The following is a 16,302-nucleotide window of genomic DNA, read 5'->3' on the forward strand; positions in this document are numbered from 1 at the left end:
TTCCAGGTCAACCATCTTGGATCGCCATCTTCTTTTTTGACATCATAGGATCTGTGCCAGTACCCCAGATCAGTCACCTTGGATCGCCATCTTGTATCCGACATCATAGCACCTGTGCCAGCATCACATGTCTACCGTCTTGAAGCGCTATCTTGTATTCGAAGCTATACAGGATGTGTTAGTATACCCAGATCAGCCATCTTGGATTCTGACATCATACAACCTACGCTACCTAGCATTCCGACGTGATAGAGCCTGTCCTTGAATTTCACGCCAAGGGAACAATATTCCCCATGTTGAGTTTCCCGCCATCTTAGGCTTAGGACAACAGCCATATTTCCACAGTGATGTTGTAGGGGTGAGGGAAACACAGTTGGACTATTTTGAATGTCCCGCATTTTTTAACTTCCTGCTATTTTTTTTTTATTTTCTGGTCTTTTACACCTAGCGTAACTGGCCTGTCAGATGGGGGAATCGACAGCACTGTATGACATCATTGATGATGTCGTAAAAGGACAGAGGGAGCAAATCTGTTAACAGTGCATGTGCTTCCAGAAGTCTCAGCATACTACTAAAATTTGAGCTTATTCCCAAGAATTAACAGACTGCACTCAGTTAATTTGAGATGGAAATGCAGCCTGCATTTGGATCGCACCTTGTTGACTCTTGTGCATAAAGACATTCAGTATTCTGGTGCACTCATTTTCATTAATCTACCACAGGAATTAAAAAGATCTTAGCTGTAATCCTCGCACTTTCAAGACCAATCCAAAGAATTTCCTCATGAATTACTCCATCTGTTCAGTCGGCAATTTTCTCAGAAAAAAATTTAGAGCACTCCTGGGTTATAGTATTGGTTATATTAATATGTACTCAGCAGCTTTTCACCTGCATAGGATTCGTTTGGATTTTATTTTGTCGGTGATTAACTTTTCTGATGTTAATTTCATATACTGACGTTGCAAGACCATGGGGATTTGTTCCTCATTTTGGTCCTAAGGAACTAGATGTGTAAAGTAAAAAAAGCAACGTTATGGAATAGTGATGAAGTGACAACTACCTGTTAGTGAGTGCGATATGGGAGCGCAGTCACATCTCTGCCCGTCAGTGCACAGTGTGTGTGTTTCCCGAAGGATGCAGGAACTGCACGTGTAGTCTGCTCCACAGCTTACGTGAGGAGAGTAGTCTGCTTGCTACCCTAGAGCACCTTAGGCGGTAACTGTTTTCTCCCTAATCACTAGCGGGTTCCCCCTGTCGCTGTCAGTTGTTCCTCAAAGTGAGACGTGAACATCTCTACAGGGTGAAATCCAGCTCTACCGAAAAAATTTCGGATCTTGTTCACTAATATTTTCTGAGTATTTTGCTTAAAGAATCCACGGTCTCTGGTGGCTCGTTACAGAGTAGTAACGTAATTATCGTTTATTCGGTTCGTTACCTCAGTTACATTTGTTTTTGTGTAAATACCTGCAACTGTCTGCGGAATAATTCTACCTGCGCCATCATACACCTTCTGCTGGGACTGCGAAGACTAGATCAGAGAAAACAGGGCTCGTACTGAGACGTTTAAACAGTCGATTCCCCCTCTTCCCATTTACGAGAGGGACAGGGAAGGTAATGACTGCTGCGGTGCTGCTGGGTACGATTCGCCACACACCGTACGGTGGCTTGCGGAGTGTGCATGTAGATGTAGATGGACGACAGTGACGAATCCTGTAATATACAGTCACCAAAATGTGCTTCACAAAACACAGAATATTGCGACAACCTTCAGCCGAAATGTGTACGTTTCTATAACAGCGCGTTCATTCTGTCGCTTCAGTGTATAGCACGGTACGTAACAAAAGCAGAAATATCCTCTCACAAGAATTGTTCAAAACACCAAGGACAGTGCCGCAGCAGAGTGTACAAATGGGCCGCGTCGTCTGCCTCTGTGGTTCAGCAGTCCCAGCACGTTGTTGGAGCGCTGCCTGCACGTTGTTGGAGCGCTGCCTGCACCACAGGCCAAACGCACGTCGGAGGTGCTTCAGATACGTGGCAGTAACCTGTGTTCCTTCTTTGTGTACCAGTGAAGGGATCTGAAAGCTTCCTCGCGGATTGATGAGAATACTTTTGGTGACGTGGAATCTCTTTGCCAGGCTCCTCTTTCAGTCTCGAATTTTTCACTATTCTGATGAAATCTAATTGAAAATGTAGCGCCGGCTGCTGTGGCGTAGCGGGTCCAGGCGCTTCAGTCAGGAACCGCGCTGCTGCTACGGTCGCAGGTTCGAATCCTGCCTCGGTCATTGATGTGTGTGATGTCCTTAGGTTAGCTAGTTTTAAGTAGTTCTAAGTCTAGCGTACTGATGGCTTCAGATATCAAGTCCCATAGTGCTTGGAGCCATTTGAACCATTTAAGATGTAGCATTATTTTACTAAATGTAGTAATTCGCATCAGATCTAAACTCTGAGGGCACTGCATCGCTTGGAAGTAGTGTTTCCGCTATAGATAAGAAACCCGTAGACTGGATAGTATTCCATCATCCATAAAGTTGTTTTGGACCATGTTGTCTCTAGTAAAGCCAAGTATTCTGTTGTTCCAGAGGAGGCTGCGTGCAGAACGGGCTAGAAATGTGAGGGTGCTGTCCGGAGACTCAGCTTATCGGTTGTCTGCTCTGCGCCTGGCGACGCTGGCCCTGTCCATACAGGAGACCTACCAGGTACTTACTGGCCCTATCCATACAGGAGACCTACCAGGTACTTACCAGCTAAATGTAAAATGTAAATGTCGTGTGACTAGGGCGTCCCATCAGGTAGACTGTTCGCCGGATGCGGTCTTATGATTTGACGCCACTTCAGCGACTTCCGCGTCGATCGGGATGAAATGATGATGATTAGGACAACACAACACCCAGTCCCTGAGAGAAGAAAATCTCCGACCCAGCTGGGAATCGAATCCGGTCCCTTAGGATTGACATTCTGTCGCACTGACCACTCAGCTACCGGGGGCACTTAGTAGCTCTGTCCATACAGGAGACCTACCAGGCATTTGCTGTCTCTGTCCATATAGAAGAACTACCAGGTACTTACCAGCTCTGTCGACATAGGAGACCTGCCAGCTATTACCATCCATCCTCTGCCCTCAGTGATAGATTGTACCGTCGGTAAGCCCTCGTGCTCAATAAAATGAAACTCTATGTGAGAGACATACAAAAATGGACATGGATATATTGTAAAAAGTAAAGCTGTCATCGACCTGAGGATGGTTTCAACACCACAGTGCTTTAGTAGACACAATCTTCCTGGAAGTCATCTTCCCTTCAGTTCCTCCGACCTACCAAGTGGTTTAGTTAGCCAGTTGTAGGGGGACCAACAGCGTAACATGGACCCTGAAATATGGTGCAGCTTGGATCTTTTCACGTTAACATATCGTTGGCCAAAGATGAAGCAAGCGAAAAGTGGCAGAAATAATTTTAGGAAGAACTAGGGATCGAACCCCAGACCGTTTTATTTGTTGTCTAGTACTTACACACTGAGCCACCGACCCACAAACCGACATATGATTAAGCATAACCAATTAAGCGTGAATTTATTTCCAGTATAAACAGTTTTTGGCTTGAATAATTATCTGAAAATGTAATCCGTGATATCCTCACGCATACGGAGTAGTTGACTCACGAGTTTCGTGGTTCTCGCCTTACCTGTATGACAGAAAGCGGAGGGTGTAAATTCCTTATTGGACATATTGCTATAAGCTTTCAGAACTGAAGCAGTCAGAAATGGTAAGCCATAAGCTTATATTTTGGTTCGTCATTTGTTTCTGATATACACAAATGATCTTTCACTTGCAATGTCAGAATATACAAACTTGGGCCAGGGATAGTATTTTGAAAATATGGTGGTTATACGAATTATATCTGGGTTTACTACTAGAACAACCTACACGGACATCTTCAGAAGACTTGGTACTTTGCAACAGCTTCACAACGTACATTTTCGTTAGTATCGCTTTATAGTCGCCAGTATTTGCATTTTCTCAAAAAATGGTGGGAAGTGTGAATTCAATAATAAGACCGAAAATAACCTCTTCAAAGACTCCGAGATCTCGTCATCAGCACTGAAAGGAGTAGGGTGCGAAGGCGGGCGGGAAAAAGAGCGTATAAAGTGTCCTGGGGGTAACGTCGTGGTGTTATAGACTGAATTAAACAACTCTCTACTGGTCATCTCCTACTCCACCAAATGGTATCTTCACAAAAACTCTTAAAATTAATTGTAATACAATAATAATATTGTTTACCCTTTCATCAGCTGCAGGATTACAGATATACTTACCACTAACTGTTTTCTTTACTGCGTTCATGGGAATCAGTGGTGCCGTTGCATAAAATTTAAAGTCACTAGCTGGTGTTAAAAATTCCGTTATATATGTAAAATAACGTTCACCAAAAATCCGCTAGGTGTCGTTAAACTTTCTTAAGGGCAAAAGCCGGGGTCGGGAAATTATATTATTTTCAACTCTTGGTTATTGCCAGGCAATCACGTGGTACAAGATTTTTTTAATTATACTATTTTGCTTTTATTATAGTGTTATTTTACAAGCTTGGTATGAAACACTAAAGATCACATTAATTTAATGGTGTATGGTACTGAAAGTGTGTTGCTATTTTTAACAACAAAATTAGTTCTAACATATGCACAGTTACAAAAATCCCAAAAAAAAATTAAATTCGTGAACGATGCCCCCTTAAATGCTCCACTCAATCGGAACTGCAAATTATTCGTGTTTCAGGCGTTCGATCTGAAAAGACAAAATAAAAAGTGTACTTTGAGCGTTTAAAATTTTCTAGTTGTAATTATGTGCATGAGATTACTAATAAAATAAAATATATACACTGTGGCATTTTAAACGTTTTACATTGAAAGCCCAGATAATGCAATCATTACTCAACTTTTATCATGAGACCAATCCTAAAATCGAAAAAAGATCGTCTGTTCCATATAAAAGGGTCAATGCTGGCCAAAAAATGTGTGAAACAGATAATTTTTTTTCCATTTAACGGCTAGTCCCATAGTAAAAGTTGTTCGCAGTGGGTACACGCTGATTTGACTTTTGATGCAACATGTCACGGTGTAGGTATTACACTACTCTTTCATAAAATAAAATTTCAAAATCATATAAGAAGTCTCCAGGATCATAAACTGCCTTAACTGAAGAAGAAGTTTAAGTCCCTCCAGTTTCTCTTGGTTTTGCTTTATCTACATGGTTAATAACATCTTCTGGGAGATCATAATTCGAGCAACTCATGTTTTTAATCTTTGGTTGGTTTCTGATGAAAAGAATATAATTTACAGTCTGTTGCGTAGTTTATTTTCCACAACATTCACGGAGCTAAACACACTTTATACTTCGGCGTCACAATGTGGTAAGGATAGAACAGCAATAATGTGGTGAGGGTAGAACAGCAGTAGCGCATTCTTATATTCGGCTACTTTAGCCCAAAAGCTAATAGTGTCCCCGTTTAGCGGATTTCAGTCAACGAAGTAAATAGTTTGCCACTGCTGCAAGATTTTGTCAGTTTTTTCGTCGGCCTATCCCATTTCCCGTAAAAGACAAATTAAAGAAGTGTCTTGAATGTTTCAAAGTTTCTTCCCCTCTCAGGAGTTGCATTTTTTCTATGTTGTTGTTGTGGTCTTCAGTCCTGAGACTGGTTTGATGCAGCTCTCCATGCTACTCTATCCCGTGCAAGCTTCTTCATCTCCCAGTACCTACTGCAACCTACATCCTTCTGAATCTGCTTACTGTACTCACCTCTTGGCCTCCCTCTACGATTTTTACCCTCCACGCTGCCCTCCAATGCCAAATTTGGGATCCCTTGATACCTCAGAACATATCCTACCAACCGGTCCCTTCTTCTTGTCAAGTTGTACCACAAACTCCTCCCCAATTCTGTTCAATACCTCCTCATTAGTTATGTGATCTACCCATCTAATCTTCAGCATTCTTCTGTAGCACCACATTTCAAAAGCTCTATTCTCTTCTCATCCAAACTATTTATCGTCCATGTTTCACTTCCATACATGGCCACACTCCATACAAATACTTTCAGAAACGACTTCCTGACACTTAAATCAATACTCGATGTTAACAAATTTCTCTTCTTCAGAAACGCTTTCCTTGCCATTGTCAATCTACATTTTATATCCTCTCTACTTCGACCATCATCTGTTATTTTGCTCGCCAAATAGCAAAACTCCTTTACTACTTTAAGTGCCTCATTTCCTAATCTAATTCCCTCAGCATCACCCGACTTAATTCGACTACATTCCATTATCCTCGTTTTACTTTTGTTGACGTTCATCGTATATCCTCCTTTCAAGATACTGTCCATTCCGTTCAACTGCTCTTCCAAGTCCTTTGCTGTCTCTGACGGAATAACAACGTCATCGGCGAACCTCAACGTTTTTATTTCTTCTCCATGGATTTTAATACCTACTCCGAACTTTTCTTTTGTTTCCTTTACTGCTTGCTCAACAAACAGATTGAATAACATCGGGGAGAGGCTACAACCCTGTCTCACACCCTTCCCAACGACTGCTTCTCTTTCATGCCCCTCGACTCTTATAACTGCCATCTGGTTTCTGTACAAATTGTAAATAGCCTTTCGCTCCCTGTATTTTACCCCTGCCTTGTTTAGAATTTGAAAGAGAGTATTTGCACGTGTGACTCAAAAAGATATCCGAGGTAGGGGACGGGTTCGATGTGGTTTCTAATTTTGAGATGCATGTGTTCTCGGTCAGTTGTTCCTGCCGTCGCAACAGAATTCTTTGGCAGGCTGAACGTAGGAAAGCCATGAAAGAAGTTTTGCGGGTTTTGCTTTGTGACTCTCAAAGATTTCGATTGTCTGTTGCACCTCACCGAGAACGGTTTTCAAAAGCTACACATAGAATCTAGAGCCGAGTACCCATTACAAAGCATCTGCGTTGTGTAACATCGATCTTCAGTAGTCATAAAATGCAATTTTAATTCATCCCACTGCGACAGAATTCTTGCTATAGCCGGTTAGACAGATAACCATCGTGTGTCGCACGCCTTCAGTGCATCACCGCAATTAATTAGCTCAAAAACATTTTATACAAGTTTGCGCGTTGTCGAGTATGAGAACCAGGTGTAGGTTTCACGGTCCAGAAACGCTGCGTTTCGTGACAGAGTGATTCCTGATGCGTGCGTTACTGCCAGCCGTATTGAGTGACAGACAGACAATAGGTACTATTATCACATATGGAGGATTATGTTACATTTTCAGAATTGTATACACGCTGTGCCTGGAACCGGTCGTGACAGGCGCATTATGGTTCGTACTGCAATTAAATTTTGTAGTTTGAGGTCTCGAACTCTTAAACACTCGCATCGGTGCCGATACCACAACAACGGCATCAGAAGTCTCCAGCTACTGCAAGCTAAAAACGCAGGCACTATCTTTTTTTAAAATTAAAATATCTTACGACGATCCCGAGATATTTCCTAATGCTTACACCTGTTAGCTCTTCTAATAATAAAATATATTTTTGATGCTATGATACTTAAAGAGTTCCTTTTTGAAATGAGGAGCTAGAATATAATTTATTAGCTGTGTGCGTTTGGTTGTATGTAATTTCATGTGATGACAAGTCATTTTTTCATGTCATTTTCCGAATCCTTAAAGCATTTTTACAGTCAAGTGATCGATGTTGTAAATTGTGCTACGTTAGTAGAGTGCAAAGCTAACGCACAGTCAGATCTTCCACAAGATTTACATATTTCTACAGGTACTGGGGAAAATGTTAGTTGCTAATTTTGAGAAGTTAGTTAATATTTTTCTCTGTGTTTTCGTTCCCAAATGCTTCTTCAAGTCGTTAATTTTTGCATACTTTTCGGACAGAATGGGCTTTAGTTGATTTACCTGGCACAGGCTTTAATTAGTGTTTGAACTCCGTATAGTATTCCCACTCTTTTCTGTAACTCTGGCTGTAGGCTTTTCTTCTAGGCGGCACTCCATTGTTTTTTCGTAACTGCGTTAATTCCACACAACAACTACCGTTACACAATCAAAACAGATAATTTGTAAACAACAGAAATAACTAATGACACATCGACACAACCTTCCAAACAGTCCACCTTCATTACATTGTTGTTGTTCTCGCTCATTGTTGTCACGAAGCTTCCGCGGCTCTTGTGCAGGTTCGCTACTGCAGTGCCACCAAGCGGCTGGCCTGTATTAACACAGCGAAACGATTGTGCGTTGTGTAAATGAGGTGGAGAAGCACATTTAAAATAAAAAGCGGCCGTATTTCGGACTTATTATGCCACTTTAAACTGCAGCAGCGGTCAGAAATAACACTTTTTTGAGAGAAATGTAAATAATTATTATAGGAATTTAAAAGAACGTTGATTTTAACGTACTTACATTTTTAGGCATGCAAGAAAATGTTTAACATTTTGATTCACTCTTACTGTCAGAACATTGACTCTGGACGAGACTGGAAAATGTTCACCATCTTTTCAAGTTGTTGCTACTGCGTAAATGGCTGACCGTTTCTCCAATGCAAATAAGCATGTTATTCGGCACCTGTTTCAAGCCGTACCTACTAAAATAGTTCAGTTTCATTAAAAAAGAAAATCAAATACATCTGCGTATTTTCGTGTATACGTACTAGATTGAGTAAGGAAGTATGTAGATATTTTTGTGCATAATCAAGCTAGCCGTGTATAAATTGCCAAGAAATCGTAAAAATTAACAGATCATAAGAAATTTCACGAACGCAAGGAAGCGTTTTGGATCGCATTAGGCTAAAGTATGGGAGTATAAACGGAGAATTAATTGAAGTCTCAAGCGGATACTGGAGATGTAAAATTATTTTGCCGTACAATAACAATGCATGAGGAAATTCGTACCAGGCTCGCTGACACAATCGCAGTCAGTTCCTTTAAAACCTAAACAAGAGCATTTTCGATGATAGGATTACGCCTATGCTACTGTGAACAGCACGTGTCATATTGCTATGAGATATCATTATTATGTGTTGAAATTAATAGGATACGGTATTCAGTTTTAAATACATTTTCCAACTATTGCGAACACCGTTATCCAAAGCAGTCTGAAGCTGTTTCTCGGTTTATCCGATGCCATTCACCCGCCACTACAGTCGAGCGCTAGAATCACTGCGGCTCTGAAAAGCTTGCGTTGTTTTGCCTGTACAGGTTCGATAGTTTTTGAGAGAATGTTCCTGGTGCCGAGGATCCCCGTTTTATTTGATTCGATGTTGAAGTTCCCAGTATCAGAAGTTGAAAATCGGATGAGTGCGTGAATGTAATAATTATATTTTATCTATTTATTTGTGTTTGATTAGTCGCACATTATTAATTTCTAAACGACGAAATTTTGTTTGTGTTTGACTCCCCCTGAAAAGTCGGCAAAGTTTATTTCCCACTAAAATCAGAATTTTGTGCGTCGAAAGTTCATAAATCCGTGAGTTCTAGCGACAATCCTTTTGGGGAATATGTAGTACGCGTACGACCCACGTACACCCCTGGCATCTGGTGGTAATCCGCTGCACCAGCTGTAGTTTCTCTTTGTTGTGAAGTGTGGCCTTGAACTGTCGTGGAATGCGTCTTGTGCCTTTCAGGGGCGGTAAGTAAACGTACCACCAAAAAACCTCATTTTAAAGGCCAGTGGGAAGTATGCTTACCATTACAGTAATTGTTCCACGAGTATACTTACTACAAAACTAGTTTTTTGTGGACTGTGGGAAGCATACTTACCATCAACTGGATGTGCCCGACGTCTTATGGTATTACACTGTACCATGTTTATAAAAACTGCTACGACAGTCAGTTTCTGTAGGCCGCGAGATGGCTGCTGTTGCCACTTGTAAAGTCGGGACACACTGCATCGTTTCTACAGTACGTACTACTGTCACTTCTGTCAGTCCATTTCTTTGTTGTGTGATAAACGAAGTTTTTAGGATTGTCTTCACGTTATGGTAAGGAAACTTGAAGAAAACGCCTTTTTTTCTCGTGGCAACCCATAACAGTTCACAAAAGGGAAGTGGTAATATCCTTATCGCCGTAGTATTTAGTCCTAAATAACAAAAAATTAAATACAGACAATTGATCGCAATTCTAATATGATACCAAAAGAAATTAACTTCACTGAGTCGCTACCGACAATGGACAGCGAAAGTTTTAGATCATTTAACTGCACTGTATTTAAGTAAAGTGTGCCTCATTGACTTGTTTCCGTATCGCGGAGACCGATCTCTCTGAAGTCCACGGAGCGGAACTGACCTAATGTAGTCTGATACTTCTGAATGTAAATATTATTCCCGACATTAAAAGCTCCCCCTGTTACGAGGAAATTAGTGAATCAGTTTGCCTTCCAGCGCCACTCTCAGTGCGACGTGGCTGGGATGACGTCAGAGCAGGCTGGGCAGCACTAGGCCCGCGGCACTTTGCTCCCCCCCCCCCCCCCCCCTTGTTATGAAAATGTTCAGCTCAGGCGGCAGCTGGTTTGTCACGGCGCAGCAAGCAGTTCCGTGCTCCATTCGTGTCGTGTCGTCTCGTGCGAGTCAGCTGTTTTTACAGACTCTTGCAGTCGTCTTCCGTCAGGATAAGTGTCGCCGATTAGGACACCTTTCAGTATGTAATACGAACTGACGGCATCATTCGCATTTCTACCACGTCCACCGTAAACGAAAGAACGTGTTCTTCGTTAGCGAATGTGGTACGTCGCACACGGTTAAAAGCACACACAGAATCCACACGCAACAGCGACGCCGGGCGCCGCGCCTCCAGCACCGGGGCGAGTCCTGCGCGACGCCCACGCCTCCGGCAGGCCAGGCAGGCGGAGGCGCCTCGACACTCGCATCGAGGAAGACGCCCAGTCGTGTGGTGCGGCGAGTAACAGACGTCACGCCACACCACTGAACACCACTGTCCGAGAGGTTCCGAAAGCTGTTAACAAAAATGTGTCGACTCATTAAAAAAAAGAACGTAAACCCCTAGTTGCCTCCGTATCTTCTGTGGATAAAATATGTGCAAATGTTACGAATACAGGAAATTACTATCCCTCTTCCGTACTGTCATTCGCCAGGAACTTGGCTTCCATAAGTAGTGTGTACCTGTTTACGAAATTTTCGTCGTATCCGAGTTACGTGCCTCGCCTTGTGTACCAGCTATGAAAGGCGCTAATGCCGCAGCGTAATCAGTGTAAAACTCTATCAGGAGCATCGTCTCCGCTTGGGGAACTGCTCCACAGATGACAGCACTAAATCAATAACCCCCCCACTGTACAATACCGTGGCAACCAGAGCTAGCTAGCTAATGAGCGTGCTAGCGAGACCCCGATTCGACAACATAAAGAGTCGAGTTAACCGGCGATTTTAGTGACAGTCGGATGCTGTGTCTGATATTAGGTCTTTACACACGAGCGAAGGAGCGGAAGAAGCCATACTAAAGGGGAAAAGTTGTGCGCCAGGCATAAAGTGCTGCGAACTAAATCAAATGGCGCCCAGAGTAGGCGAAACCACATGGTTAAGGCGTTTGTAAAACTCGACAGTAACATAAAAAATATAAAGAACAGACTAGAAACATGAGAAATTACTAGGACTCCTCTCACGGGACATGGACAAGTAGCTTTACGGAAAGCAGACCTTAGGAGCCACCAAATTGTAGGGCGATGAACAAGATATTTGCTGGGTTTCCTACGTGCTATCAACGTAAGCTCTTTCAGAGCACCTGTAGATAGAGGATCTCCCCAAAACTCTTAGCCATGATTTCTTGTAGGCGCTGCAGTCTGGAACCGCGAGACCGCTACGGTCGCAGGTTCGAATCCTGCCTCGGGCATGGATGTGTGTGATGTCCTTAGGTTTAAGTAGTTCTAAGTTCTAGGGGACTGATGACGTCAGAAGTTGAGTCCCATAGTGCTCAGAGCCATTTTTTTTTTTATTTCTTGTAGTAAAATGATTAAGTACGTATCGGTAGTTGAAAGCTTCCTGTCATTGTGTTTTTAGTGCTATAACTTGTGTGCTATGAAAATATACCGTTTCACTGCTAAGTTGCAATGATGATCTATCAGAAGCGCGTCATTGTGTTCCACTTTGTTATAGATCAACATCAGATAACATGGCTGAAGCCGTCGTGCAGTTGACAGCCTCACGAACTGTGAAGGGAAACGCTGCAAGTTCACCCCCTCGTCCTTCCAAACAATTGTTTTCACCTTTTGTTTTCTAAAAGATTCGTCATCTTATTGACTTAATAGAAGTGTTATCTGCCCGAGTGGCTGTTATTCTTTATAATTTATTTGCTGCAATTTTTTGTTGCAAAGGCCAACAATTCGGGCGTTTCCCCAGTCCAGAATTTTCTCCGCTCTTCTTCGACAGTCGCTAACAGAGTTAACGCCGATAGTTTTACGCGCGTCAATTTTCCCAAAGAAACCGTGTTTTTTTACGCGCCAGATAGAGTCGCGGACTGCCGCTGGAGAGCGCTGATCTCGCAAATGACGACGAGGAGCTTTGTTTTGTCTTGGTTTTCAGGGCGCAAAAACAACTGGGGTCATACGAGCCCATGTCAGAACTGTAGAACACGAATACAAAGAGAGAAGTTAAAAACGACTACACGTTAATCCCAATCGACGGAAAAGAAGGCAGCTAAAAACAAGGACGTAGAGAAAGGTCTCTAAAATACGCCATAGAGAAAAGGAGGTCCTGAACTAAAAAGTAAATGCCCTTCGCCGTATGATTACGACGGATAAAAAGTAAAACGTCGTCGACAGCTCCCTCGTCGTTCGCTAAAACGGCTGGTAAGTCAGACAGCAAACCCAAGCTGTGGTGTACGGAAATGGCGGACCTTCCAAGGTTGGCCGCAGTGAGCACAAAGTGGTGAGGGGAGCACCGCTAAAATGGCGATGGCTAAAAAGAGAGTGCCCGATACGCTAAAATGATCTCCTCACGGAGAGAGGAGCGAGAGGAGGTGGTCCGAGCTGCCGGGCGAGGCTTAACAAGCCGGAGCCTACTCTCATGAAGGGACAACACAGAGGGAGCGGAAGAAGTAGCGGCGCCAGGTCCGACGACTGCAGCCTTGTCAGCGGCCTTGTTTTCCGTAACCTGGAACCCGCATAAACATGACACTGGCTCCACTAACAGTGAGCAAGTGACGGCTCTGCACTAACGCGTGGCCGGTGTACAGCACGCAGACGAGGAGCAGCTCGTTACGCCCTGTTACTCGTGTGTGTAGGGACGCCGTTTAAACACGTGTGGCGTGCTTCGATACGAGAAACACGCGTGAGGACGGCCTTGTTAAGGCTGCGCTCACAGTGGCAGCCACGACAGCAGCGGCCGACAGCTCGGTCACGGTGCGTCCCAGGCTCCTTCGTCAGTTTTTGGCGGCATCAAGGTGGTTACAATCTCTTCTGTTCAGCAAGTTAGAAACAGTTCTGTGTCCAAAAGAATGTGGCGGGTACTGTACTCTTTACCCAGTTGCTGAGATAACCAGACAAGTTTTACGGAATATATGACATAAAGAGAGATACTCGATGTGAGTGGTGACGACATTCAAAAGAGAGACTACGAACATTCTGCACAAGTTCAGCAAAACAGGCGTGTGTCAGTTAAACGTCAGCCACTGTTAGTCACCGTATGTGCAAAACACAAAGATACATTTTAGAACAACGTTCTCTGAACACCTAAAGCAGTGAAACGTGTAAACACATACACCACAGATGCAAAACACGTGATACAACAGAAATACCTTGATACTTGCATACACTACCAATACAACAATAATAATAATAATTCGTAGGCAACTAAATGCCCATCTGCCACAACTCAAAAAAGATCCACTACGATAACTTTAAGCATCAAACTAGACGTACACGTCCGCATCTCGTGGTCGTGCGGTACCGTTCTCGCTTCCCACGCCCGGGTTCCCGGGTTCGATTCCTGGCGGGGTCAGGGATTTTCTCTGCCTCGTGATGACTGCGTGTTGTGTGCTGTCCTTAGGTTAGTTAGGTTTAAGTAGTTTTAAGTTCTAGGGGACTGATGACCATAGATGTTAAGTCCCATAGTGCTCAGAGCCTCAGAGCCTAGACGTACACCACATTTCTCATTGTGACACATCATATTTCGAGCTTATAATCGGGGCCTAAAATTTCCGATTGCAGACCTTGCCTGTGTTGCGGGTGACATCTTCCGTAAAGTATATACGTGAGGCTGAAAATGGCTAAAGTGCCACAGAACATTAATAATGTAATATTAAGGTGACGTACAGTAAACTTAGTTTCGCTCATCGTATTGGATGTCATTTAAATCACAAACCTACCGTTTATTATTATTAAATTTTTAAGTTGTTGTGAACCTCGCAGTTTCCACTAGTAAAGTAGCGATATCCGAGACATGACTCTGTTGTTATGTTTCTCACCCCCAGGACCCTGCAAAACTACTACTTGTAAACTTAAAAATTTCTCAAAAAGCATATTTTGAGTGCGAGAACGTCGCCAGAATCGAGCCGAGAATGCAAACTGATACGAGGTCGTCTGAGGTATGCACGTTCATTGGTTGCACCGAGACCACGCACCTGTTGGCGCACGTGTTCGAGGAGGTCGGCCGTCTTCGGCCTTCGCGCGTCGTGACCGGGGCGCCCCGATGCCGGTGCCGCTGTGTGTGTGACGTTCGCCTTAAGCCAGGCAAACCGCCGGACGACCGACTGTCTGTATGACGGAAACGGTTTGGAGTCGAGCATTAACGACAGACTCCCCACATTCGCCGAAAAATCTTCCCTCACGGCGGATTGGCAAGCGCGATTCCGAAAGTATCGCTCCACGGTCGGTGCTGTGACGAGACGTCTCAGCATTCTGCAGTGCGCACCCGGTCTCTTTCAGAGACACAAGTCGGCCAGAATGTGGGACTCTGAGGCCCGTAACGCAAACCGCTCACAATCGCCGTTCAACCACACGCTTGTCGAACGCGTTAGATAACCGCCCTTCCAGACCATTCGTTACGCAGACAGAGCGTAAAATTTTTTCTCCAGAGGCAGCAGAACTGTCTGGAGCGATTACCCTCCCCTCCCCCTCCCGTGCACTGCAGAGCCGCTGTAGGCCAGACGTCCCACGTCCAAACAACGGAGACGAGGCGCAGGGCCGCACGGCCGACCACTGGGGACACAGGCGCCGACGACAAAGCACACCGATCGACGATTGTTTAAACCTATTGGAAAGCTGCCTGAGCCGGTGGAAAATCGACAATCTTCAATCACAACAAACCAACACGAAGCAGAAAGCAAAAGGCGCAAAACAAAAGCTATAGGGGAAGCAGAAACCAAAAGACACAAAGCGAAAACTAACGGGCAGACAGCAAGAGACACTGCCGAGTGGCTAAGAGTCACCCAAGATAAACGCCTCTCGTGGGATCAGCACACAAAGCAAATCCTAACCAGAACCGAAGTCTGGCCGAACCTCATACGAGTGTTAAGAGACAGAACAAATCTAAGAAAGAAGGGCACATACACCAGTCAAGGAAAACCAGGAAGTGTCGAATAGGGAAAATATTCGAGTAGTGCTAAAATTTTGTACAGTGCTAGGAGGAAGCGCCATGACCAACGTACTGAAAAATCCTGAGTAGTGGGGCGTGACCGTGGCTGTTGGGGGAGGGCTTTTAAACGTCACTTCCTTATAATAATCCTTCCTATGTCTTAAACACACTTTTTTATTTTTCCGACAACGTTACGAGTTTCGACTTTCCGTCGTTTTCGAAGGCTGCAAAATACAATATAAAACTGCTATCGGAAGATATAAAACTACGATACATTTCACCATCGATAAGAGACATAGTACAACGACTAGAATATGCCTTCCTAGCTTACCAGTGTTATGTCATCCATATCAAATGTTCTGGCGTAACCACAAGCGCCGGAACGAAGATGTAGAACGCAAAAGAAGAGAAGGCGGTGAAGCGAAGTCGGCGTAGGACGGCACCACTGCAGGGGCGGCCTCTACAGGGGGAGAACGCAGGCGGCGCTCCTGCCAGCTGAGTGTCGGCCCAGTACTCGGGAAGCTAAAAAAAAAAAAAAAAAAAAAAAAAGGTTCAAATGGCTCTGAGCACTATGGGACTCAACATCTTAGGTCATCAGTCCCCTAGAACTTAGAACTACTTAAACCTAACTAACCTAAAGACATCACACACATCCATGCCCGAGGCAGGATTCGAACCTGCGACCGTAGCGGTCGCGCGGTTCCGGACTGCAGCGCTAGAACCGCACGGCCACCGCGGCCGGCGGGCAGCTGCAGACCGGAGCTC

At 44.1% G+C, this 16,302-nt stretch overlaps 1 protein-coding gene across 1 annotated transcript in view; it reads left to right on the forward strand.

Annotated features, from left to right (window-relative positions):
• The window catches only part of LOC124551115, a 409,786-nt gene that overhangs the window by 351,134 nt on the left and 42,350 nt on the right, over positions 1 to 16,302 (forward strand). The window contains exon 7 of the mRNA XM_047126062.1: positions 2,580 to 2,696. Coding sequence (XP_046982018.1) covers positions 2,580 to 2,696 — 117 coding nt within the window. The remainder of the gene's footprint in view (positions 1 to 2,579; positions 2,697 to 16,302) is intronic.

This window comes from Schistocerca americana, chromosome 9 (genome assembly GCF_021461395.2).
Source record: "Schistocerca americana isolate TAMUIC-IGC-003095 chromosome 9, iqSchAmer2.1, whole genome shotgun sequence".
Taxonomy (NCBI): Eukaryota; Metazoa; Arthropoda; class Insecta; order Orthoptera; family Acrididae; genus Schistocerca; species Schistocerca americana.